The 27,923-nt window shown below is 44.2% G+C and overlaps 1 protein-coding gene and 1 long non-coding RNA gene across 2 annotated transcripts; one reads left to right on the plus strand and one right to left on the minus strand.

Annotated features, from left to right (window-relative positions):
* Window positions 1-5,541: 5,541 nt before the first annotated feature.
* LOC146175144 (uncharacterized) lies at window positions 5,542-7,332 on the plus strand. The gene is made up of 3 exons (XM_084584592.1): window positions 5,542-5,776; window positions 5,858-6,038; window positions 6,891-7,332. The coding sequence occupies exons 1-3, from the start codon at window positions 5,617-5,619 to the stop codon at window positions 7,285-7,287; spliced, it is 738 nt and encodes a 245-aa protein (XP_084440718.1). The 5' UTR covers window positions 5,542-5,616; the 3' UTR covers window positions 7,288-7,332.
* A 14,557-nt stretch (window positions 7,333-21,889) lies between these two features.
* LOC146175145 (uncharacterized) lies at window positions 21,890-27,793 on the minus strand. Its single transcript, XR_014701859.1, has 3 exons — window positions 27,514-27,793; window positions 25,122-25,206; window positions 21,890-22,025 (listed from the first exon to the last, which is right to left on the minus strand). It is a non-coding gene; the product is annotated as an uncharacterized LOC146175145 (long non-coding RNA).
* Between the last annotated feature and the right edge of the window lie 130 nt (window positions 27,794-27,923).

Consider the following 27,923-nt stretch of genomic DNA (forward strand, 5'->3'; position numbering starts at 1 on the left):
ACAGCCCGTGCCGTGCCTGCGCTCCGAGTACGCGCTGTCCCTCTTTATTTTCCTCTGACACTGATCTCGGCGCCTCCGCATTATTGCGTCGGCGGGCGCTATAGTACTATTTATCTTTGTAAGAAACTGGTTTGCATTGATAGAACACACAGGCTGCCAGGACTCATTACTGAACGCTTTTTGTCTCTTGTGACTGCTCTGTCAATATTCAAATTGAATGATATTGTTACGTGGTGACAAGCAAAGAAGACAGCACAACATATCGATAGAACCCAGAGCGGAGTCGAATGTTGAGCTAGTTACCCGTTCTTCTGCCTTCTTCCAGGAAATGGCGATAGCGTGAAGGATGATTTAATGTTTGGCCTAGCGCGAGGGCTCCTCTCGCGCCACTGCCGATCTTCGTCTTTTTAACACCGAGCGATCGTCCCGATCGGTTCGCTTGACGTTGATGGTGACGTGACGGTGAGGGTGTTCAAGGAAAGACAGGAGTGAATGCCTTGCTTGCTACCACGATGTCTGATGCATGGGTGATCCGACTCCCCTGGAGTTCTTCAACCATCCGCCGCCAAAGCATCCATGGGACCGATGCCTCGAGGTCGCCTCGGGCGGCTTGGGCGAGGGTTACGTGTTCGTGTCCGTCGGCTCCTTTGGGTCATTCGGGTCTCTCGGGTCGTTCGTCTCGGTTCTGGTTGGTCTGTCTGTCCTCCTTGTCTTTAGGTCCGGGCTGGAGGCTGGGCGGTGGCAATTGGTCGGGTCTGGGCTAGAAGGGCTGGGCGAAGCGGCTGGGCGATATCCCTGGGCCCTCTGTCGATGGTCCCGGCTTACAGATGGCGCCGATGCTCCAAGGCGAGGATGGTGATGACGTACGCCGCTCCTCCAACCAAAATGCTACGTGGTGACAAGCAAAGAGGACAACACAACATGGCGATGGGGTGAAGGATAATATAATGGTTGGCCTAGCCCGAGGACTCCTCTCGCGCAACTGCCAATCTTCTTCGTGACAATATTGCAGCACCAACATTCCCATTGAATTTCCAGCTTATGCCACAGCATATAGCTTTGTATGTGACTTGCCGAACCTTATTGAGCGGGATTAAGATTTCACACTTTGCTTGTACTCTGTTCAGTTTCTCTTAAAGGGTTTAACATCCCAAAGCGACTCAGTCTATAAAAGATGCTGCCATGGTGGATTATGGCAATTTCAACCACCTGTGGTTTATTTTAATGTGCAGTGCATTGTACAGTAGACAGGTACCATGCTTTTCACCTCCATTGTAAAGCAGCCATCGTGGCCAGGATTGAACTCGTGTCTTTGGGTTCAGCTGTTAAGCCCCGTATCCACTGAGCCACCATTGTGAGCATGTGCTTTGTACAGTGCGCTCTGACTAGATTATGGTGAAATGTCACTCAGTATGGCCCACAATCTGTAAGACACAGCTACTGTTAATAAACATGCGGGAGTGCAGTGATGGCAAAACTTTGCTACTAGCTGCTAACTGAATATTTTCAGTGCCTTGCTGTTTTGTATAAAAGTGCCTTCAACTACTCGAAATTTCAAGCTGGTTACTGTTTTCTTGAGCATGATGTAAATCACAATTTTGTCATTATACTATAATTCCACAGTAATTTCGTTGAAGGAAGCGAAGCTGTGAAACTATTAGAAGAACAATTATTAAGAGGATGTGCACCATATTTCTAGGATGGCTTATAAGCGAGCTCACTTGCAAGTTTATGTTTCAGTGAACATTACAGCCAAATAATGTACCTCTGTGTGTAGCTGAGAGCACACAACGAATGATTAGTGACCCAAAAATCCCAAATAGCAAGTGCTGATATACTGTACTTCCTACATGCAGAAAGGTGACTCACATAAAAAAAGTGGATGTAGCCACTAGAAGCAGGCCAACCAAAGGTCAACATGCAGCATATAAGGGCGCTGTGCAGGGCCCGTGTTTCAAATTCGAATTTTTGTATCATTTGACCCACCGATTAGTGGCCAGAATTCTAGCAGTAGAAGTTAGCTCTGCTTTGGCTGCATGGTATTGCTTCTGTTACAACCTTTTGGACAATCAGGTATGATAGAAAATAAAGAAAAGTTAGAATACAGCAACAGATTGATTTTTTTCTACTGTGTCGATGAATGTAAGCTGCAGTGAAGGAGGGAAAATTTCAATTACTGACATTTTTTATGATTATTAATTGGGGGTGGGGGGGGCGAAGAGGGCCGTGTATGGTACTTAAGTCATATTTCAGCTTTCTGGACCACAGTAAATACTGCTTCTTGGTCTCTTTAGTTTGGTATCCTACTGCATATGTTTCAGTGTATTTAAAATGGCTCACTATCAGCTATCCAAGTTTCCATTTCCATTGTCATGCATGCTTCCTTTTCCTTTACATTTTAATGCAGGGAAAAACTTAGGCCCGAAATCAGCTCTTATATACATAGGACATGTAAGGCCGCGGTGGCCCTTTTTTTTTTTAATATTTCGGCGCGCGCGCCGCAGAAAACGGCGATGGAAGCTTCCCCAAGCTTCGAGAAATCGACGCGACCGATTGCGTCATCTCGGCCACCGTGCTGCGCCTCCTCGCCCTCGAGTCGCGCCGTTCAGACTGCTTTACGGTAGAAACCCCACGGGCCCACTAACAATCCTGCAACGAACGTGGACAGGTGAACTTCCCTTTCCGGGGACATTAAGAGAGGAACCAGCTCGATATCTGAAACAGCTGCGGGAACAGCTCGAAGTCGCAGCAGAGGTAGCAGGGTTGACAACCAGTGCCCGACAGTGCAGCTACGCACAAGCATATAACAAGGCAACACGCTACAAATCCTTTCAAATAGGAGACAGTGTTCTCCTCTTCGACACGGACCGCGACACGAAACTGGCACCGAAGTGGCGGGGGCCTTTTACAGTAATTGGTCACGAAAGACAGCATTCCTACCGTATTGATACAGGAGGGCGTAAAAGCGTGTTAGTACACGTAAATCGGCTCCGACCGTATTATGCCAGAACTAGTCTTGTCGGCATTGTGTTCGAGGAGGATACGGAGTTTGGCGAGTTGGAATTCACACCCCGCACAACACAGGGCCACGACGTCGCAGCGGTGAAGCCCGAGAAGTTAGCACACCTAAGTGACCAACGGCGCGCGGAGATTAAAGCCGTCTTCGCCAAATACTCGGACGTGTTTACCGAGACGCCAGGTATAGCCAAAGTAGGGAAGCATCGCATAGAATTAAAAGAAGGGCAAATTCCTAAACGTTCGTTCCCGTACAGAGTACCGGAGTTGTTGAAAGCGGAGATTAGTCGCCAAGTGAGCGAGCTCCTAGACTTGGGACTCGTCTACGAAATTGAGAGCGAGTATGCCCATCCAGTTGTATGCGTAGGGAAGAAAGACGGATCAGTCCGTCTGTGCATAGACTACCGTGCGCTAAACGCAGTAACACGCGTGGACGCATTCCCCATGGCTTATCCCCAGGACCTTATATTGAAGGTTGGGCATGCCAAATTTATTACATTAATAGACCTACGACGAGGGTACTGGCAAGTACCTATGGCTCTAGAGAGCCAGCACTTGACGGCTTTTGTCACACATGAAGGCCAATACGCATGGCGGGTCATGCCTTTCGGTCTTAAAAATGCAGCTGCTACCTTTCAAAGGATTATGAACTCATTGCTAGCTAAGCATCAAGAGTACGCTACAGCTTACCTTGATGACATCGCGATATTTTCGGTAACCTGGCAAGACCATTTGAATCACCTCGACAAGATCATCGGCCTATTACGTGAAGCAGATCTTAGAGTAAGTCCAGAAAAGTGTCAGATAGCCCAAAACCGCATCAAATATCTAGGTCACATCGTGGGCGGAGGTAGTCACGGGCCAGACCCGGAAAAGATAGCGGCTATAAGAGATATCGCTCCTCCAAACACGAAAAAGCAGCTTCGAAGTCTCCTTGGGCTCTGCGGTTACTACCGCGAATATGTAAAAGACTACGCTGAAGTAGCGGCCCCTTTGACGGAACTGACGAAGAGGAGAGTGTCTAACCCAATCCCGTGGTCTGACAATGCACAGCGGGCGCTAGAGCAGTTGAAAGAGTCACTTTGCAGGGTAACTTCGCTGAACACGCCCGATTTAGAGCAACCATTCTGGCTTTTTACGGATGCCTCTGAGATTGCAGCCGCTACTTGCCTAGCTCAGAAAGACAATAACGGCATAGAAAAACCAATTGCCTTCGCCAGTCATCGTTTTAGCTCGACGCAGTCGCGATGGTCGACAATAGAACGGGAAGCTTTCGCCATCATTTGGGCGTTAGGAAAGTTTGACCACTGGATATTTGGAGCACAGGTCCACGTGGTGTCGGACCATAACCCGCTAGCCTACCTGACGACAAGTGCTCCACACGGGGCGAAGCTCGCCAGGTGGGCACTAGCACTGCAACGGTATAACGTCACAGTTAGTCACAGAAAGGGGTCGTCTAACGGCAATGCTGACGCACTTTCCCGGCTGCCTAATATATCTTGGCGGGAGGAAGCTGCTGTACAAGCCTGAGCCACGTTGCGCCGGCGGGCGTGAGCGGTCCTGCTCGCCTGTGCATGAAAGTGTGCGTGCTCGCGGGCACGGAGTGACAAACGAAGGGCGCGAAGAACACTTGCCGGACTCGACCACATATAATGTGTGTGGACCTCCAGGATCTGGGACCTACAGTGTACGCTTTGCATGCTGTGCAGTGACTGTGCGCGAGAGTAGTGCTTTTGAACTTCGTGCTCGTGAACTTTGTGCGCCAAGAACTGCGACTGGCTTTGAACGCCATGCATGCCGCAAAACGACTATGAACAGAAAGTGTGCATGTAGACTGTGTGCCAGCGGACGAAGGGCCGCGGCCTTCAGTGTGTATTCGGTTTGGCTGGGCAAAAAAGCCCAGCAATCCTCTTATGGTGGGGCGTGTAAGGCTGCGGTGGCCCTTTTTTTTTTAATGTTTCGGCGCGCGCGCCGCAGAAAACGGCGATGGAAGCTTCCCCAAGCTTCGAGAAATCGACGCGACCGATTGCGTCATCTCGGCCACCGTGCTGCGCCTCCTCGCCCTCGTCGCCATGCGCGGAGTCAAGCGTGCATCCCCCCGCACGGTCCCGGCCCTCCTCCTCGCTTCTCGCGGGAGGACCGCCCGTGTTGACCATGTTCGAGAAATTTCGAGGCCTCTCCAGAAAGCCAGGGGGGGGGAGGCATAGATTTGGTAGCGCTAAGCTGTTTTCCGTTCCTCCTCCGCATCTAGAAGGTTCGGCGCTGGCTATTTAAAGGCCCAACCACACGGCAGCGTTTTTCCGGCGCCGCGTCGGCGTCGCGTCTGTCGGCGTCGGCCGGAGCGGAATTTCAGCGCTCGGAGCGAGACGACGCCGGGCGACGCAGATATCTGGCGAAGCCAGATCTCGGCGTCAGCGCCGGAAGCATCTCGCGGGTGGGAACCAATGAGGATCCGTGTATCCGTTGACGCGCAGATAATTCCGGAACTCCTTGCACACGCAACTGCCGGCTGTCTGTACGACGACATCCGGAAATATGCCCGCGTGCAGTGTTTGTTTATAATCCGCTCCCACGTGCTGCGGATATCGCTTCTAGCGCAACATGTCGTTTTCACGCATAGATAATGAATGTCTGATTAGGAATCTTGAGTGTAGGCCCCTTCTGTGGGATTCTAAACACAAGGAGCACAAAAACCGGCCAAAGAAGACCGCGCTGTGGGCAGAGATTGCGGCTGCCGTGTTGCCGAATGTACCCAATGCAGGTAAGCCTATCGTGCTGCATCGCCTTCAGTGGACCGAGTGCTGTGAGGCCGTGATGAGGCTCAGAAATGGGTTTCTTTCAGAAGTACTGCTGCAGAAGAGGTGGAAGTCCTTGCGGGATAAGTTTCGCCGAATCTTAATGTCGAGGAAGGATGCACAGAAGAGCGGCGCAGGGACCGAGGAAGTAGAAGATGTGCTTGACGATGTTTCATGGCCCTACTATGAACAGATGCTGTTCTTGAAGGATAGCGTAGAAGGAAGGCCGTAAGTATTGGATCTATATTATAAACTGCCTGTGCGTAAAAAAAAAAAAAAATCTCACCGGGATGGTACCTTCTTGTTGCTCGGTTTGAGACTCCGTGTCGAGAGAACTTCGCGGCAGAGCGGCTCCGATTGAAGTGGAAAGATCGCAGGCACATTTGAACAGCCTGTCGTAGCCGAGTTTTATATCTACGTCGGCTGGTCTTTCACATGACAGAGTAGCTTACGAGTGCGAGTTAATGTGTGTGCATGCGGCACAAGTGTGAGAGTAGCCAGATCCTTTTATAAAGCCGCAAATTAATCGCCTCATAGTCAGAAAAGCAAGGGTTGTGTTTCCGCAGTTTTCTCTCAAAGCGCTGTACCATTGCCACTGGAGAACTTCCAAAAAATAAAAGATTCAGTCGATCCTTCTTACAACCTTTTGAAATGACGAGAAACTTTTATTATGTAGAGCCAATGGCATTGTAGAATTTGGAAATGCCAGTATATGTTAAAAAAAGAAGTCACATTGTCACATTTTTAGTGTTCGCCTGCTGAAATACCTCTTTTGCAGTTCTTTTCATGCTATTACATAAGCTAGTGTTGTTGTGCCAATGCAAGATATAGTGTTTGCTAGTACCAGAATTTCTTTAAAATTGTGCACATCATGGCAGGAAAATATGCAAGACAAATGTGCAGAACATTCTTGACAACTAAGCGTATCTAAAAGTTCATCCTTGTTTGTAAAAGCAGCCTAAATAGTTGGGTGACTTTATATACTGTTAAATAACAAATATAGCAGGCAGAGTATATCACATTGGAATAATATGGAATATATATTTTCAACAGTTTTATTGTATTCATGCATATGTGCAGAACGTCTGGCAACATGACAGCACAGCTTCTACTCCAAAACATTGCCAATGGTTACTCTGATGTGGAGCCTGTATCACTGACACCAAGCGAGAGTAGCCAGGACACTCATGGGCACTCTGAGACGATCGTCCTCCCTCATGATGTCAACTTCCTGGATGACGAGCCGCTGCCACTAGCACCGACACCTGAAGCAAGGCCACAACAAAAAAAAAGAAAACATGATCCTTTTATTGAACAGCTGGGACATGTTTCTCAGCAAATTAACAACCAGAAACCGCTAGACACGGACGAACATTTTGCCCTGTCTTTGATAAACTACATGAGGTCAGTGAAACCGGAAAGAAAAATAGACATGCAATTGAAAGTTCTTCAAGTCATGAAGGAATTTGCTGAATAAATTGTCATGTTTCGAAATCCCATGAAATCATTTCTAATTCCATCTTTCACAAATTGCACATTACAGCACAGTATGCCTATTTGTAATGCCAGGCAGGGTCATGCGGAGATTACATTTCAATTACTGCCAACTACATCATCCTCTAATGGAAAAGATAGATCTACCCTCTGCAAGTTGGAAAACTTATTTTTGCCATCAGTAAATGCTGAACTGCATCAGTGATGCATATAGTGTATCTAAAGGTATTTATGATTATGCATTTTTTTAGGTATGCATGACTCAAGTGTACTCAAATTGTGTAGAATAAGTTATCCATTAAAAAAAAATTCACTTGATACCTTGAATGACTATTGTAGATGGACGCTATAGACAAGCAGGTGGCCTCATGTAGTTAGCTCTTCAGTTTATCGGGAACCTCTGGGAATATTTAAGAGAGACCACTTTATACGCCTTTCCAGATTCTTCCTCTGCAGTATCTTGCATAGCCTGAGCTGCTTTTGGACATTACATGTCCGTACAAACCAATTTTTTTAACGCCCCGTTAATGCTAGTTGTACACCCCACAGCACCAAATTGTATGGGTCTTGATTAAAATGAATATAGCTATTAATGTGGACTCTTAAGACACTACTAAACACTAGTGCATATGTTATATTCCTATCACTTACTATCACTGTAGGGGTAGAAGCTGCTGGTCTTTAAGGCGCTTCAGGCAAGCTGCCTTGGAGACACCAGGCTGGCTCCACTGCCAGGGCAGCTCACCAGCATTGCTGCAGAAGTAGGCCAGGAACACATTCCTGGCATCAGCAGCTTCGCACGGATAGTTCCGGGCATGCGTTGGTTCTAGTGGGAAGTATCTGGGCTCTGGCCCATCCACTGTAGCAGCTTCAATACTTTGGCGCCATTGGCCTTGCAACACGTTTCCAAAACTGTCCTCTCTGTCAACATACCCATGTTGGGAGTTCAGGGTCAGCAAGTAGTTGTGCAGCACACATGCAGCCTTGACAACATAATCCACATTTTTTGGATGAAGATTAATAGTCCTAAGCAGAATTCTCCACCTAGCTGCTGTTATGCCAAAGGCATTTTCTACACACCTCCTGCAAAACGCCAAAAAGAGCATAGCAGCATGTAAGAATGTATATTTGACATTATCATAGACTTATGCTCAGTGAGACTGGAGAGTTTGATGTATATACCAGATGTACTAACACACATGTATACAATGTCAGATCACTTAATGCTAGCAGTGCATGCAGAGAATGAGACGCATCACCAAATGAGGCTTATATCACACAAGTGCATGCACACAGCAAGTGTTTGTTCGGTGAAAGCATTGGTTTGCACACCTTATCTGTATGCACTCACTGTTTTTACATGTATTTTGCCTTGTCCTTGTATGCTTTGTTTCCCTGTAATTGCATACCCTACATCATGCAAGCTTCCAGTTGCACACCCATAAGTAAGCAAAAGTTTTGTACACACATTGTAGATGATTAAGGACCCAAAGTATAAAATTGTGGAACTATACATAAAGCCTATTTTTTGTTTTCCATTCTTGCAAGCAATTTGCTCAGCTGCATATATATATATATATTACAGCAACAGACTCATACTCTCACAACGCTGCCTTTCAGACTGGTTCAGAAAGAAACAAACTATTTATGCTTTTTCTCGACATGTGCAATTAAATCTATGTAGAGCATATTCAACTGACACCATTCAAAATAAAGGAGCCATAGCATACCGTGCTCTACTCAATCTATATTTGAACACCCTCCTCTCGTCTTGAAGGTGTTTAGAGGGAAATGGCCGCATAAAGTCTTTCCTTAGTTGAAAGGCCTCGTCTCCAACAAAGGCATATGGAGCAGTCGTTTGTGTTCCGGGTAGCTGGGCAGCCAGTTGAATGCCAAGTTGCCCAGCGACAAGGGCTTTTCCGAAATCTGCTTGTTTCAGGACACCTCCATCGCTCTTCCGGCCCTCAGCACCGACATCAATCAATATGTACTTGTAGTCACTGGCTACAATGGCCATCAGTACAATAGAGAATGTGTGCTGAAATTCAGAAAAATAGAGTTAGCACAAACACATGAGCTGCACATTGGTGACCTAATTCTTTAATTAGTTGCACTGCATTAATACACAAACTTAGGCTTTAATGAAGTCATACTAGATCATGCATGCACATGACAAGTGCACAATAATTTGCAAACAAAATTTATAACAATAATATTGTAAATACTGTAAGCACAATTAGAAAAATCCAAAATGTGAAAACACTTGAGATACAGGACTGTAACAAGGGCTGCCACAAAGTAGTGGCTGAGTAGCGAGAGCTCTATGGCACTGAGCATGACGGTATTGAAAAGTAGTCTTGTGATCAACAGTTCAAACCGGCAAGCTACATGTGGTGTTTCCAGCAAGGCAAGAATATTTACTGTAGTGCAGCTTTCTTACAAGTTATAGCCTTGACATCTATTGCCTTATAAAATGCTCTAAATATGGTAATGCAATAATAATGTTCATACCAAAAGAAACTATTTGGCCTGTTGACACCACACATCTATTTTAATTACTTTTGCAAGTTAGGGAATGACCTATACTACCTATATAAACTATGTGGCATCTAACAAGCAATAGTAAATGAATATTTGATAAAATTAAGTATGGGAAATATGATAAGGAAGTGCAAGAACCTAAACCATCCTTTAAAAATTTTTACCTTATAGTTGAAGTAGAAGCTCCCAGAGTTTGAGGGGGCCGTGATGGCAACATGCTTGCCATCGACGGCACCTAAGCAGTTTGGAAATTGCCACCTTTTCTGGTAATCTTCGGCAATCACCATCCACTCGGCCTCTGATGGCACCTGTGAAATTGCAAACAACAATGTAGTCCTTGTTAGCGACAGTTGTAAATCACAGTAGAAATAATTAGTTTACATGACCGTTTTCTTGGCAGGGCATCACAGATATACCTTGCAGTATTACAATTGCAATGCTAATAAGACACTAAGCTTGTACTTGAGCTGACCATGAGCACAAGAGTGCTTGTACTGCTAGTATGTATAATGATATTATGATATCTTGTTAATAACCTGTGATAATAACAGGTCTACTAAACAGGTTTGATGCTGCTGGACAGCTGTCACTAATAAGACTTTATAACAGCATCTTTAATTTAATAAAGAGGCTTGATGATGCTAAAATGACTGTCACCTTCATGAAGTGATCCTTCAGCCTTGCCCAGATCACTCTGCAACAGAGGTGGATGGTGACACGTGCCGTCTCAATCCCCACCCTGTAAGCCAGGGCAATATCTTTTATGTCCTGGCCGGTTGCTAAGTAGCTGAAAAAAAAAAAAAAAGGACATGTTTCAGAATATAAATTCTCATGCTCTCTTTGCAGTGCCCTTGTGAAGTGCTAGTTAAAAGCCACAATGAGCTTTCCTCCAGCACATTTATATAAAGTTTGTGATGTTACTACAGCAGTCTATTAAGATATGTCAGAATGCTGCCCTCTTGTTCAATTTATTTCTATGGTGCTCTGTATGTGCCATATAGTTTCTCTGCAAAGGCTGCAGCCAACTTGTTTTGCTATAAATACTTAGGGAATAGTGCTTCTGTATAAACATGTTCTTGCAGGTAGTCTGGCTTGGCATATTCATGAAGTAGCTAGTCGATAAAGATAAATCACCGTATGCATGTTGCACATTGAAAACGCAACATTTGCAGGTTACATGACAGGTTTTGATCCTCACAGTAAGGCATATCTGAAAGAAGCCTGCATAAATATCTGCGTTGCTTGTTTCAGCCTCATATTTACCATAGAACAAAGCGAAATCTCTATTGACACCATTTGAACCGAACTGAGATTAAATATAGTTATTAAATTCATCTTACAGTGTATGCAAGTTGTAAAAATGTAAACAGGAATGACTTGAACCTTACTAACCTCAAGGCTATAGCAAGCCGTTCACCTGGCTCAAGGGGCTCCCTCACGACATACTGTCGAGTGAGGTCCTCAGCAACGAATGATAGGAGGTGATCAAACACTCCAGGCGACATTCTATAATACTTATAGAAAAAGTCATGGTCCCCTTCTCTCATTCGTAGCATCTGCAATAACAACATAGCAGCAAATGTGAAATGTAGAAAGTAACTGCTAGTTGACATATTTACAAACTGAGAAACAAAAAGTTCTCTAATTGTCTCATTCTCGAGCGTTTTTAATTTCGCCTCCTTGGAAACGCAGCAAACAAAGCGTGGATTCGATATCGCATCGGTCGCCGAACGTCAGCTACGCCACTCCTGTGGGTCCACAAAACAGCTAAGCTACAAAGTATACTTTGCATCACGACTGGCTAAGTTATAAAGCCAGTCGTCAATACGGAACAACACGGCATTTCTACCCCGTTTTACGTGCAAAACAACAACACCAAGAACACAAGAAGTAAAAGTGATGAAATCAGACACTCACCGCCGTATGGTACAGTCCTTCGCGCTTGCGGTGCTGAAACACCGGTCGCACCCACCAGCGTCTGCACTGCCGTTGTTTTCTTTTTAGTATAATAAGAAGCAGTAGCTTCTTTTTCAACAGGAGGAGGTTTAGCTTCCTATCCATCGGATTTCTTTAAAACACAAAAAGAGACGTCGCTCGCTCGCCAAAGACCGCGCTTGGACAATCAGGTCAGGTGACTCATGTTGCTCACCTAAGTTCAGTACCCTGCTCAGGCTTGTGGCAGAAGGTAGACAAAGAAACATTTTTGGGAGTACATCTCAATCCAATATACTATTTACGTCGCTACTTTAACAGACGAAGTCTTTTATCGTATGACAACTTATTTTGATTGAAATTGTGAAATGTCATGGTACACGACATTTGGAACGTTCAAGCAAAGCTAGTCTGGACACACTGCATGCCATCCGACCGACGCCGATGCGGCGCCGATTCGTACGCTCTCATGTGTTTGACTGCCCTCTCCACACGGCGCCGAGCGTCGACACCGGTAGACGGGACGCCGACGCGGCGCCGGAGAAACGCTGCCTTGTGGTTGGGCCTTAAGAGCGCGCCGCGCAGTTACTGACGGTTCTGGCTTTTGTGCTGAGGCTAGTCGTTGATAGAGATGGCGTAGCAGGCAGGCCCCGACAGAGAAGTCGTTAAAAAGAGTGATGCGCTCGTTTTGCTGTTGGTTTTTAGCCCAGTCTCCTTTGTAAAGTGTGTCGCCTTTCTGTCTCGTGTAACTAAGTTTTATGTACCCTGTGCTTCGTGTTCTTGTCGCATAAAGTTAATGTTCGTTTTGTTACACAAGTTCGTCGGCCTTCGTCTCAGTGTGTTTGCGTGTGAACTGCACGTCGCCCGCCGAATCGAGGAGCACCTAGCTTGGAGAGGTGCGGAAGATTTAAAGAAGAAGAAGAAGAAGAAGAACCTGTGATTTTTACTGGACACATGAATTTTTGTATCGTGGCAGCATTTATGTCCGTGCTTTCTAAAGTTGTTTCTACCATTGTGATGTTGATTCATCAATCAATCATTTTATTTCAATAAAATGTACAAATTTCAAAAAATGTTTGGCCAATAGCCGAAGCTAGTTCAGGCCCGTACATACATACATACTTATCCACAGCAGTGGAGACACGGTAAAAGACATGTAACAAATGTATTGAAGCTTATACACACGCAAACGTAACAATCAATGAGCACATGAAGTAAAGCACAAAAAATACTTAACAGCAAGGAAATGAAAAACAGGCATGCACATACACAATTGTTTATAGGCGACTTGCATAATTGAGAAATCATACAATACAGTTCCCTATCTGATGAAAATGAATACCACCAAGTCTGCTGCTTTTTGTTATATGGCAGTGATTAGTGGTTCTATTTTTGAAGAAATATGGAAGAAGGAAGTCACACTAATAACTGCCATCTCCTTTAGGTTAGTGGAAATGTAAAGTTCTGAGTACAATGAAAAGGCGGGCTAATCAATATGTACATTTAGTTTGCTATATCTTGGTCACGCATTTTCAAATTGCCACTGCTTTCAAGGCAGTAGCAATAAATGATGTCTAATATACTTTGTAAGCTGTACAATACAGATCCTGATACTTTCCTTTATGTCTGATTGCTTATCCAAGTTAACTGTTTTATACCATGCATAAGTTATCTGGTGGTTGTTTGTTATGCCCATTTGTAAAAGGACATCAATGCAAGGTGTAATAAAGGCAATTATTTTGAAACACCTGTACTTGAACGTATTCTTCTCTAATCTATAACTGGTACTTAATGTTTCTTTGCAATTAAAGAAATCAAATTATATTATGCATTGCTTAAACACGACTGCTGACATAAATGTTGAGTATGTCCTAAAAAGCACTTAGACAGTACTCTTCTTGTTGGGTGCACTTCTAGGTCAGTTTTTCCAAAGACTGAAGTTTTTTCTGTACAACCTATGGATGGCGTTCATTTTCATATAGTCCCCTTTCTGGGGATTTGAATAGCAAAATGTTTGGAAGGCCTAGAATAAATATATTTCACAAATAAAGACAAATGTGCCTTTTGAAAAAAAAAAACAAGCTTCTTCAACATTCAAGGTTTATTCACTGAAAAAAATTTATCCATGTAAACAGATGCCTGTTTACATGAAGAAATCACTAACGGAAGCCTTTTGGTGCCTTTGAATGTTTTTAAAAGTGCTGCAATAAATATCTGATTTCATTTGCTTTTTATGGTCAGCACTGCAGTACAGGGTGCTTTTAACTGTGGCTAAATACCAGTTGCTGCTTTATCGGTAGTTGTACCCAGCAATAAACATACCATAGATATTTTGAAGAAGTGCCTGCAAAATGAAGCTTATACACTTAGCTGAAAAAACTACACTTAAAGAAGTGAATTAGGTCTACTAGAAGAAATAGGGGGGAGGTGAGGGATCGACAGGATGCTGATACACAATGCTTTATGCCTTGTGGGCTTAGCAAATATTCACATAGCTTTAATATTTAGAAAGTTGTTGTCTGATATTGCCTCCAGGTCAAAATAAGCTTCCAAAGGAAGTCATGTAGCACCGTAGCATCAACTTGTGCAACAGGTAGGATGTGTACGTTTTTGTTTGTAGAAGGCAACCCCTGTATCATGAATATGTGGGCTGTTTTTGCAGGGCTTCACAACTAAATAGCAGCACCAATCACGCTAGCCTTGCAATCAAAATATGTTTCAAGTTGCATTTCATCTATCATTAAAGTTGCTGTTTGTTCATTTTCTGTATGTGTTCAGAACCCCTCACGTCACCAGCTCTTGTTCGTGATTTTGGAACCACGTGCGAGCGGTTCCCGCCAAATATAAAATGATGTTGGTCAGCATAATAGTCGCGTCCCAGTGGTTGTTCTTGCTGCAACGCTCGTACTCATCCAGCCAATCTTCCACGTCTGTCTTGTCTTCGCCATTAAATATGGGAGGGTGGCGGATTTTTGTGAGCACGACTGGCTGAGCCGAAGTTGCCGCGGTGGTAGGGGCTGCCTCGGAGGTCATAGTGGTAGTTGTTGACGTCGCTGAAAGTCCAGGTAGATGACGGTCACTGAGCAAATCCAGCTTTTGCAAGCGCAAGGGGTAATCTGTGCGCACGGGGATCTTTGGTCACCTCCACCAAGATGATACGGGGCAGAAGGCTAGCACAGGAAACCACAGCAGGTGATGGGCAAGCGTACACAGCGCAGTAAAGCAGAACACAGCAAGTGTTCAGGCAAGTCCCACTAGTTTCTTCAGCTTCGTCTTCCTTTCGCATCACTACTGTTTATCGTCCTCTTCTTTAACATCCAGCGAGGCGCAGGGCATATATGTAACAATATCGACCGCCTGACATCTATATGTTCTCCGCACACGACCATCTGCATCCGCCGCCTGAAATTCGTACGTTCCGCAAGGACTTCCGTAACGAAAATATAAAATTTGTTTGTTTTCCGTAAGTGTGATGGGGAAAACGTATGGAATCCGTACGTTTTCTGTACTGCTGCATACGGAGTCGTTTCAGTCATCTGCATCATCATCAGCCTGATTATACCCACTGCAGGGCGAAGGCCTCTCCCATATCTCTCCACTTAACCCGGTTCTGTGCTAGCTGCATCCACTTGACCCCTGCGAACTTCTTAATCTCATCCGCCCACCTAACTTTCTGCCGCCCCCTGCTACGCTTTCCTTCCCTTGGAATCCAGTTTGTTACCCTCAGCGACCATCGGTTATCCTCTCTTCGCACTACATGTCCTGCCCATGTCCATTTCTTCTTCTTAATTTCCACTAGAATGTCGTTAACTTGAGTTAATTCTCTGACCCACTCTGCACGCTTTCTATCTCTTAATGTTACCCCTACCATTTTTCGTTCCATAGCCCTCTGGGTTGTCCTCAACTTAAATAGAACTCTCTTGGTTAGCCTCCACGTTTCAGCCCCATAGGTGAGTACAGGCAAGATGCAACTGTTGTATACTTTCCTCTTGAGCGATACCGGTAAGCTGCTAGTCATAATCTGCGAGTGCTTGCCAAATGCGCTCCATCCCAATCTTATTCTTCTTGTTATTTCCTTTTCATGATCCGGATCTGCGGTTACTACCTGTCCTAAGTAGATATATTCGCCTACTACTTCCAGTATCTCGCTACCTAATGTAAACTCCTGTTCCTTCCCGAGGCTGTTGAACATTACCTTAGTCTTCTGCATATTGATTTTCAAGCCTACCTTTCTACTTTTCCTGTCTAGGTCATCAATCATTATTTGCAGTTCATCTCCCGAGTTGCTTAGCAAGGCAATGTCATCAGCAAATCGCAGATTACTGAGGTATTCTCCATCTACCCTTATCCCTAACTGCTCCCATTCCAAGTCTCTGAATACTTCCTCTAAACAAGCTGTGAATAGTACTGGGGAGATTGTGTCTCCTTGCCTAACACCTTTCTTTATTGGAATTTTTTTGCTTTCTTCATGTAGAACCATGGTTGCTGTGCAGCCACTATATATACCTTCCAGCACTTTCACGTACGGCTCGTCTACCCCCTGATTTCGCAATGCCTGCATCACCGCCGAGGTTTCAACTGAGTCAAATGCTTTTTCGTAATCAATGAATGCTATGTATAAGGGCTGGTTATATTCCGAGCATTTTTCTATCACCTGATTGATGGTATGGATATGATCGATAGTAGAGTACCGTTTCCGAAACCCTGCTTGATCCTTTGCTTGATTGCAGTCTAAGGTTGTCCTGATTCTATTAGCGATTACCTTAGTAAATACCTTATACGTAACAGACAGTAAGCTGATTGGTCTGTAATTTTTAAGGTCCTTAGAGTCCCCTTTCTTGTGAATGAGGATAATGTTTGCATTCTTCCATGCTTCCGGTACCGTCGATGACACCAGGCACTGCGTATACAGGGTGGCCAGTTTTTCTAGCACAATATCCCCCCCGTCCTTCAGCAAATCTGTAGTTATCTGATCCTCTCCAGCTGATTTCCCCCTTTTCATAGTTTCTAGTGCTTTCTTGACCTCGTCCTTCGTCACTGGTGGAACGTCTGACTGTTTTTCCCTACCGCCCATCTCATTACGGTCCTGACTACTTTGGCCACTGTAGAGATCTGTATAGAACTCCTCGGCTACTTCGACTATCTTGTCCATATTAGTGATGACGTTGCCCGCCTTGTCCCTTATCGCATACATCTGGTTTTTGCCTATGCCCAATTTCTTGTTTACCGCTTTAAGGCTTCCCCCGTACTTTACAGCATGCTCAATTTTCTCCATGTTATACTTCCTTATATCGGTCACCTTGCGCTTATTGATTAGCTTTGACACGTAGGACACGTTTATTGCCGTATATGAGACATGTGTTTGTTTAAATCTGCAACCATTACCACTGTATTTACCTAATTTGGATTGTTATTTATTCTGATCATGTAATTTGATCCAGCATCTGAATTGTTTTTTGTGTTGCTATAATTCTTTTTTTCGTTTTGCTGTGCCATGATTGTTTTTTCTTCACTCCCTTTAGTAATGACCTTCTTGGACTTTGGAGACTTTGTAAATAAAAGTTTAATAATAAATAAGGAAGTAACCGCAGTAGTACCGTTACCAAACGTGCCCTAGTGAAAAATCCCGTATCGCAACAAACGGGTTTGAGCCGGTCCTGTATTATCCCGTATAAATTTGATATCGGTGTGACCAGTCCTGTATGAAGCTTAAACGGGTTTATATCGGACAGGTCATGTCCGGTATGAATTTCAATTCGGACGGTCCATTCCGAAATAGTGTTAATACAGGGCAGACCATTTCCAGAATGCAACTTATACATGACATCTCAGTCCGGATGGATATGAAACAGGGCGGACCAGTCATGTATGAAGCTTAAACGGGCTTATGTCGGACAGGTCATGTCCGTTATGAATCTCAAATCGGACGATCCAGTCCGGTATCGAGTTAATACAGGGCAGCCCATGCATCTTATACATGACATCCCAGTCCGGTATGGATATGAATTAGGGCGGACCAGTCCTCTATTGAGCTCATATACAGGACAGGTCATGTCCGGTTTAATAGAAACCGGACAAATCCGATATGAATGGAACTGATACGGGACAGAGTATTTCCGCTTCTCAGTACAACTCGGGCGGATCGTGAAGCTCAGTCAGGATGACCACGTCGGAACATGCCTTCACGCTAAATAAGCATGAAACCATACATAATATACGTTAAAACATTTCTGTATATGTGGAGTACGCGTTGTTTCGTACATACCTAGAAGATATGAAGCCGTGGATGTGTGCGCTAGCAAGTACATACATGCATCGCGTTTTGTTTTTGCGTGCGCAACAGTCGCTGCAGCTTGTACGATCTTGCGGTGCATCTTCATAATCTGCGACTGAAGATCTGCCACCTTCAACGCGAAAGTGCAAGCAAGAACGTAGCGTTTCGTTAGCGCGGATAAAATACGCTCGAGAATAAATGAAACATCGCTGACCATCGAAATATGCATAGGTCAGCCGGACATCGGGAGTCGCTTCCTCGAGTGTTTACGCATGCAAAACACTTGGGCAGAAATAAATTCATTGACGTCGCGGCTCCGCTGGCAGCAGGTGAAGCTAAAACAAGCAGTATTACAAGTGTTGGTGCACCGCTTATATCTATATGTAGCAAAAATTGCATCCGTTCGAAGACGATGACAAAACACCTCAGAACTAGTAAATTGTGACATTCGGAGGTTTGTCTGCAAGAAAGCGATACATTGTAGAGATGCGGGACACGGATAAACCTTCGTGATAGCCAGGAAAAAGATGAAGCGTGTTTAAAGGGCGATCGTTCAATTACGACCACAAATTCTACACCCTACAAACTACAAAAGAGCAATCTCGACTACATAAGAAGATATATAACCACCAACACCGTGTGCTGTCGTGGTGTAGTGGTGAAAGTACGTGCTTGTTGGCTGAAAAGACCGAAGTTCGAGTCACATGTAAATTTTTTTCCTTTTCTATTTTCTTTTTGTTTCTTTTTCTTTTTTTTCTTTTCATTTTTTTTTCTTCTTCAAATGTAGTGGTGTTATGCAGTGTTCAGCCCGTATAAATTAACCAGAACCCAGACGAACGCGCCATTTCTGGAACTGATACCGGGCAGAGTATTCCGCTTCTGAACAGAAGCCGGGCCGATCGACGAAGCTCTACCAGAATGACCATGCCGGACACGCCAGCACACTAAATAAGCATGATACCAAACATATTATACGAGTGTTCTGTATATAAAGGGCACGCTTCGTTTCCCAAATACCTCGAAAATGCGAAGCCGTCGAAGTGTGCGCTAGCAAGCATATACGCGCGTAGCGTCGCTTTTGCGCGTACAACAGTCGCTGCAGCTCGTACGATCTTGCGGTGCGTCTTCATACCTGCGACTGAAGATCTGCCGCCTACAACACGAAAGTAAAAGTACGAACGTATCGCTTCGCTAGCGATGACAAAAAACTGTTCGAGAAAAAATAAACAAACATCGCTGACCATCGAAAGATGCGCAGATAGCCGCACACCGGGCGACGCGTTCTCGAATGTTTACATATTGAAACCGCTCAGCCGGAAGTGTATTCATTGACATCGATGCTCCGCTGGTAGCACGTGAAGCTAAAACGTCCAGTATTACAAGTATTAGTGCACCGGATATCTCTGTAAGTAGGGAAACTTACAAGCGTTCGTAGACGATGAAAAACACATCAGCACTAGTAAATTATGATATCGTGAGGTTTGCCTTCAATAAAGCGACGCATTATAAAGCTACGGCACATTTGTGAACCCTCGTGATAGCCTGCAAAGATATTCAGCGTGTTTAAAGGGCGATCGGTGAATTACGGCCACAAATTCTACTGCCAAGGAAAATATACAAGTACGAAAGAGCAAAAGTAGCTACATATACTGAATAATATCCACAGTCACCATAATCCGCCGTAGAGTAGTGTTTAAAGGGGCCCAAAACAGCCATAGCAATTCAGTTTCCCTATGCCTAGTATGTGAAAGAATGTCGATGTAAGATAACCTTCCCGCAAAAATTTTTTAAATGCGGCATTTGGAAGCAGAGTTATTTGCAATCAAATTTTGAATATCTGCGCCTTCACGGCTTTCCTCCTCTTTTCAACTTTTTAGCGCGCGCAAAGGCTGGCCCTCCTCCAAGGCCTCGCCCACTGACACGTCACAACTGACGCATCTGCGCTTTTACTTTTTTTGCTTAGCGCCGCACGCCGCAACTTCCGTTTTGTCGCTCTTGCTTGCCGACGCGCCGCCGGGGGCCTCTTGTCGTCTGCTTCATCGTCATCGCCCTTCGGCATAACTCGCAAGTTTTGTTGCCACGCCATACATCCCTGGCGTTGACCCCACCTTTGATTTTGTGTTACGTCGTGTGCGCGACGGGTGCAGGACAGTTTTGGGCTAGACTGGTCGCTCTCTTGAATTCGCGAAGGCAGTTATCGAAGCGCTGAATTGTTGACGGGACATGAGCGGGATGTTGTTACAGTGTGCAGTCCCTGACTGCGAAGGTATTGCTAGTGACGGGAGGAAAAAAATTCTGCATCAAGTGCTTCAAAACGCCAACCTCCGGAAACAGTGGCTACAGCTCATCGGATAGCCAGCATCGGTGAACGAAGCGCTTATCTACGTTTGCTTTACCAGGATATTTGGTTCGCGATTGGGGGATCCCAACAAGACTGAGTCTGCGTGAAGGAGCGGTACCAACGCTGTTTCTTCCAACCCTGCCGGTAAGTGTAAAATGAAAAGATTGTGATATTAGCTTTAGACGCGTTATCACAGTAGTGTGGATTTTTTTTTTAGCTCGGGCGATCTTGCTCGGCGTTGTGGCATGCATATAGCAAGATTTGTCATGATCACTGTGAACTACACTGCTCAAAATAAACCAGTGGCGAGCTTACGATGGGATTTTATTTTTTATTGTTACGCTAGTCGACCCCACGCACAAATGCATCCATATAAGCCGTATACTTATACTATCATCGTCGGGGTTCAGCAGCGGATTCTTCAACGGCGTGTACTTATGGGGGTCGAGTCCCTTCTTGGTAGTCATTCGCCGAAGTCGCTTTTCGAGCTCAGGGTCCATAATATCCGTACCGCAGCAAGGGCATGAGATGTTAGCGAAAGACTAGAAATTCAGAATCGAGATCGCAGAGAGTGGTCTTCCGGGCTTTGCGGAGGGAAACTCTCGTGTGCACCTTGCCCGAACCGCCCGAACCTTGAAACCTTCGTGTTTAGGCTCCTCTTGCGTTTGACTATACGATGCCCCTTCGTGAAAGATAACGATCGATTGTAAAGAAAAAAAAAAAGGAAGGGGATGAGGAGAATGGGACTGAGTAGTTGTGCGCTGTGGTGTAGTTTGTCAGCCGCGGTTCGGCGTCAGCTGACTGCAACGGAGAACGCGCGCGCCGACAGGAAGTAAACAAACTCTGTTCGGTGCCCGATTATTATCGCAGCATGACTCCCGCCCTGTAGCATTTTTTTTTTATGCCATGTGGTGTTTGTACAGAGCGCACTCTGAAATGTCGCGCGAATGGAGCCGCGTCCAAGTTCACCAACCGAGGCAGCTAGGAAAGAAACACTTGAAACCGAGATGGGCGTTGATAAGAAGAAAGAGAAGAAAGGAGGGACACTGTCAGGAATGAAGAGATGGAAACAGAAAAAAAAGTGCCAGGAGGCTTTACCCTTCAGCAAAAAGGGGGAGGGGGGGGGGATCGCAAAATAAACGTTATCACTCGCGTGAACTGGCTTAGTCGCTCAAAGTTGTGCCTCTTTATCCCTAAGCGATCAGCTGCCGATCGGAAGTGTAAGAGTTGGTTTTGACAGGAGTTATACACAACTAGATTTTTCCTGCGGAAAGGGCGGGGGGGGGGGGGGGAGATAAATCGCAACAAGGGAAGAGGACTGGCTCACCGACAGCAATAAGAGCAGGAGCCTTCTCCGGTTCCTAACGGAAAATAATTTGTACGGGTTCTTATAATATGCCTTATGGCAAGCTTGCGTAATAAAAAAAAAAGAAAATACAGCGCGCGCATGCAGTAGTGCAACGATCGAGTGACACAGTTCGGCACAATGTTACAAGTGGCTCACAAATGCATATTTATTTTTGTCCCAGATTTTCCAGGAACAGCGGGTGCAGATCATCAGCCAGCTGGATGGAATGGAAGTGGACCTCGCAGGAGATGGGCGTTGCGACTCCCCGGGCTACAGCGCCAAGTACTGCACGTACAACGTTGTTATCATTCAGACTGACCATATTCTACAATGGGAACAGGTAAGAATAGGAGAGGTAAGGCAATACTGCGATACGAAAATTGGCAAGCTGCAATTCCTATTAACTGTGTGAAGTCAGCTGCAGTGCCCAATAGTGCGAGCATGGGGCCTGGCCTCAACTAACGAGTCTCAGTGCAGTCTTTAACAAAAGGCGCCAATTTCTGCATATTATTAGGAGAAATTTATTTCAGCCTCACCAAGAATGCCCTTGGCAAGTGCTGCTTGCATGTCTATATATAAAAAGAATCAAATTAATCATTATATAATACAAACAATTGAATTACAAAATGTTTCATTGTTGCAAACCATTGGGGAAGAGGTACATTTTCGGACATGTATTATTATGTAATGAGGTTTTAATTTCATCTATCTACAAACTGCCACCCAGCTATCTGGACATATTGCAAGAGCAGCAAATCGCCCATACAGCATTACTTTGATGCTTGGCGCATTACTAAAGATGCATGCAGTTGCTTGCTTTAATAATTAGGGCGAATGCATGGTAATAACATTATTCTATACTGCATTTACTAAGTTAAAAGCTGTGAGCAGGTCAAAGGGCTGTGAAGCAATAGAACCATGGATCCAGACAATCACAAGTCTATGTTGCTGCCCTGGGCCAGGGTAATGATGACCTGATCATCAGCATGTAGTGCAGCCTATTGAACCACATATGCGATAAGCGTGATGGCCATGATAGACCATACAGCAAATGCCTGCATTAGCTCCTTGCAAACAGGCAATGAATGAGCAGAGGTAATCTGTTTTGTATAGGTTTTTTTTTCTAAAGTTTTTCACTTTGATGTTGTTTGGAAGGTGCACGGCTCACACTTGTGGCATTTGTCATTCAATGATAAATTTAAGAGATAGGTAATGCAAATAGAACTTCACGCAAAAAACTTTTTAGACATCCGCACATTACAGCAAGACATAGCCAAGAAAGAAACCCATAATGAAGTGAAGAAACCACATAATGTAAATGTGAGTGCTGAGACTACGAGATTAATTTAATACTGAGGCAGCTTGGTTATAACGCCAGTAAGAAACACAAAAATAATGGGATGTTCTATACTTTCTTATACTGACAATTATTTGGTCAACAACACCTCTTAGATTTCTTGTCACAGTAAAATAGCAGTACAAGACCAGGTGTCTTTTAACGAATATGTTGCTAAAACTGTTTTCAACTGGAATGCAGCAGCTGCAAGCAGGTTCAGCATCTATGATTGACTAGAATACACACCAACACTACCAAATCATCAGTCAAATATATATATATATATATATATATATATATATATATATATATATATATATATATATATATATATATATATATATATATATATATATATATATATATATATATATATATACTCTCGGCGCGTTGTTTTTCCTTCCACTTTGCATTTAATGCTCTTTATTCGAATAATCATCATAAGAGGAATTCCTGTAAATGTCAACAGTATAAACATAAAAAAGAATGTTTGCCTTGCACTCGCAGACTGTTCGCTCCTTTAAATGCTATATATATATATGTATATGTGTACATTTTTACACATTCATGTGCTTTCAGGAAGCTAAACTGCATTTTCATGAACTCCCTGTTCCTGAAGGACATTCGACAACTCTCCCCTAAAGCCCAAACATCCTACCTTGAATCATTTCTTAATTTGGTCATCAGATTTGCTCCCAAATCAATTGCATACTCGGATGATGGGATGCAAGCAAGATAACTTGAATGAAAGAGAAGGATACGACATTATTTTTTACTCCAGTGCCAGTACGCATTCCAACTTTTCTACATTGCATATGCAAACAATCAATCCTTGCATGAAGCATTTAATGTATGTTCATAATATTGTCATTGTAAAAGGAACAGAGGCCAGAGGAAATAGAACTCAGTAAAAAAAAAATCAGAAGTTCATCTATGAAAGCCTGTGCTTCGTTCGCACCTCCTTTCGATTCTTCAACTTGCTAATTAGCCCAACTAAGCAGATCGCGTTTAGTTAATGCTACAATAGCCACTACGACCAGCACTCCCCTTAGTACAGTGCTTGATCTGGAGCTGTCATGTTATCAGGCCAGGTAATATGAGACCTTACAATTACGACTCACAGGAGTCAATTCTGACGTCTGCCAAAAAAGGGCACCCACTATGTCAAGTGAATCCCAACTCCTGCTCAAAGTATGCACCCAATGAGAAATTTTCCACAATCCTTCCATCCTGACATTAAATACTGTGCTGTAAAATTAGCTGAACCTATCTTGTGTCTTTCTCTTCGAATCTCAAGACTGCTGCCATGTCAAAGGTAGTTTTATATACATTTTGAGGAGACTGCGGTGCACACTTCTGACATTCTAAGAATGCTTCATATAATATCGTAAACACATATTTTCTAGCATGGTAGCACTAGCCATTCTATAATCCCCTTCCATAGAAAAAGTGAGATAGGAGGCTGCAGACTGCACAGGCCATCTAAGGGTCCTCATTGGAAGTCACTGCTCTTATGTTAGAATAGGCAGATGGGATGACATAAAGAACGAAGTTGAGGACAAGCATGAAGCGCAGGCTGAAAAAACACCTCGTCTCTTTTGTGCTCCTCATTTTAGTGCAGTCCCAAGACAAAGGCAGTTTTTATAGAACTGGAAGTTATCAGCGCAAGTTTCCGACCCCTCTAGAACCATCTCGAATGTCCCGAGGCTACTGTATTGAAGCTGCAAGAATGCTCAAGGTTCACTTGACCACCTGAACTAATTATGATCGCTAGAATACAACAGCAGGGAGAACACAGGTGATTCAAGATATGATGTTGTATATAGCCCATTTCATACATTCATTTTGCTGCTTGGAGATCATTGCATCACATTCTTAACTCTAAAGGCGCTGAACATAGTAGCTAAATCAGAAGCAATTTCTGCTGCAGTGTTGTGAATATAATGCATAATGGTTTCTTATGGTAGCCTCTTCTGTATAACTTTGCTGGTAGGCAACAAGAAACACATTTTTTTCCAAAGTATGAAAAATTAATTCATATATACCTTCTTTATAGGTCACATCTGGCTGTAATTCACTTTAATGAAAATTCCTCAAGGCTCCAGGCACAGACAAAAAAGGAGATGACCGCTGGAAAGTAAAGATGGCAAAAGCAAGGAAAGGACATTTCAGTGTCGCTCCAGTGAAAACGCAGCCTACATTTTGTATGTTCAAAGTTTGTTCTACTTATAATATTACACGAAAAACTAAGTGCACTGTTGTAATCTCGATAACTATTTCTTGCAGCGTACGTCCACAAGCTCCTCCAAGATGTGGAGAAACGGTCTGAGGGCTCTTCGCAAAGAGAGACAGCTGCAAGCACAGCTTCAGAGCGTCACTTTATGACGGATGCCTATGAAAGACCGTCAAAAGAAGAACTGATTGCTGCTCACAGACACAGATTTGCTCTTCACAATGACTAGTCAATTACACAGTACAACTGTCAGTGTGCTTAATCTAAATGCTAAACAGACTGGCATCATTTTTTAAAAACACACATCGCAACAAACATAGGACAAGCGAGTAGACGGGAACAGCGCTGACTATCAACTGCATGACTTATTGAAAGAACACTAATATATACAAAAATGCTCTGACAACCAAGTGCGCATTTTCACAGATAAAACAACAATTTAAGTTTTATCTACGAACATGCGCACTTGGTTGTCAGAGCATTTTTGTATATATTCGTGTTCTTTCAATAATTCATGCAGTTTATAGCGCTGTTCCCGTCTACTCGCTTGTCCTATGTTTGTTGCGTTGTGTATTTTTTAAAAAATGGTGCACCAACTAGCTCAACTCACAGTTCTTTTGAGACTGGCATCAGCGCCGCAAAGCATTGGCCACTGGAGCCAAGAAAATTGTTTCAATATGTTTGCTACGGCTGACAATAGCTGGAGCGCAGTTTCATATGACTTTTGTTGTCTGAGTGAGTGCAACCTTGTACCCATATCTCTGCGTTTTCCTTGTGGCTGCGGCTAAGCAAAAGTGCACACAAAACATGTTGCTGTTTGCTTATCGCGGCAACTACACATGGTGTGCGACCGCTCGCAGGCCTTTCAAGTATTATATCAAAGCTGCCGCTTGAAACAAAAGTAAAAAAGGCAGAGCAACTGTGGGTTCAAGGTGTGTAAGGCTAGATTGCGAATAATTATGCCAGTCAGAGTTTTTGAGGCCAAACTAGAAGTAAATGGAAATTTCAAGTGAGCCGGCTTCACAAGTGACCATGTAACATCTCTCTTTTCATGGGCTTGCTGTTCCCAATCCGTTAAGCTACACAGTTTACAAGACAACAGTGTAATTATGCTGATTATTATTATGTGCGCGAAATGATACAGTGTTCTTAGCGGCAATTTAAACTGCTGAGCGACTCAATCAACTTCAGATTTTTTTCCTTCTGTCGACAGAAAAACAAATGCTAAGGTAGGAACAAAAGGCTACTAATACAGTAGCTTGACGAGGTTTTTACCCCTGTTTGACATGGACGACAGACAGTCATATTTTTACAGTGATCTGCTAGCGAAAAAAAAAAGATAAGCAAGTAAAAGAAATGTGCAATATGGACAGGTGCTGTGTCGGAAACAAAGTGTGAGAAAAGTACATGTATTTACATTCACTTGCCACTGACTCTTGTACACACTTTGAGTATCTTTAACGCGCAGAACATAAAAGAAAGACATGGTGACAAAAAAAATAATAAAGTGTCACATACATTCGAATGTACACCGGCTCAAGCATAAGAAACAACAAGGTGGTCAGTTATAAAACTAAGAAAGCACAGTTTTTCGCCGAGGAGAGCAATTCTCTAGGAATAATCTCGAAATAAAGTCGTTTTCTTTGTTTCTTCGGTGCGTCCTCATCACTGCACGTCATGTGAAACCTTGCAAGGGCCAGATACAGCATGCGTATCCTAATACTACATGTTTACCGCGGCGGCTTCTATGTATACCTCTCCGGCTCTACCGCTCAGTCGTTTGTGGTGAAACTGCGCACGGAGCTTTGATATTACGGTAAACTTTATTTACTCGTAGGAAGTTAGGTAAGGGTGCTTAATTCGTTGCTGCTGCGTACAATGCAAACCCGCAGTCTGTACCGGGATCGAGGCCGAAAGCCGCCAACGCCGGCGCACGATTCCGGGGGTTGGCGCACGGCCTAGCCAGGTAGGCGCAGTTGTCTTAGGTAATTTACTATAAGGCAAACGTTTATAACCTACAAACTCACTACGAGACAAAATGCAACCTCCGTGAGTAGTTTCACGCAATCAAGTCAACGGTTAAGACGGTAGGATTTTAATAGCCGCCACAGTAATGATGCATCACAACAATGACTAACTCATTGCACCTGTGAAACCGTCGCTTATCTGTGCGCTATGTTCAAGCTAGTAAACACATTACTTACCAGCGTATGTTGTCGCCTTGACTTGATCCGAGGTGCGTATTTTGGTTTGGTGGACACAGGAACGGAGCAGCGGTTGCCTCCGAAATTTTGCTGCACTACGTAAGGCGCAGTGGATTGGGGCCCGACATTTAAAGCACCGACTTAATGCTGTAAACCTGTAAGCCGACTTCGAAGTTCATTTCGCATGGGCGACACAAGAAACGAGAACATTCACAGGCGGAAAGTGCCCCGCAAGTACACTGCTAGTAACTGAAACGAGACCGCCGCTTGCGACCGCGCCGCGGACCTTGCCGCGATTGCCGTGGTGCCTGCGCGAAGGGCAAAGATGCGCGCGTGCGCGCGCGCGAGACCGGAAGTGCAGGAAAAAAAGCTTTGAAAAAATGTTTCTGTCTACAGAACATCCTAATTTT

This window comes from Amblyomma maculatum, chromosome 11 (genome assembly GCF_055883805.1).
Source record: "Amblyomma maculatum isolate TAMU_Amacu chromosome 11, ASM5588380v1, whole genome shotgun sequence".
Classification (NCBI taxonomy): Eukaryota; Metazoa; Arthropoda; class Arachnida; order Ixodida; family Ixodidae; genus Amblyomma; species Amblyomma maculatum.

Coding starts and splice junctions, on each gene's coding strand:
- LOC146175144 (XM_084584592.1), top strand. CDS start 5,617: ATGTCGTTTTCACGCATAGATAATGAATGTCTGATTAGGAATCTTGAG. Junction 5,777..5,857: donor GCCGAATGTACCCAATGCAG/GTAAGCCTATCG, acceptor GGTTTCTTTCAG/AAGTACTGCTGCAGAAGAGG. Junction 6,039..6,890: donor GATAGCGTAGAAGGAAGGCC/GTAAGTATTGGA, acceptor GCATATGTGCAG/AACGTCTGGCAACATGACAG.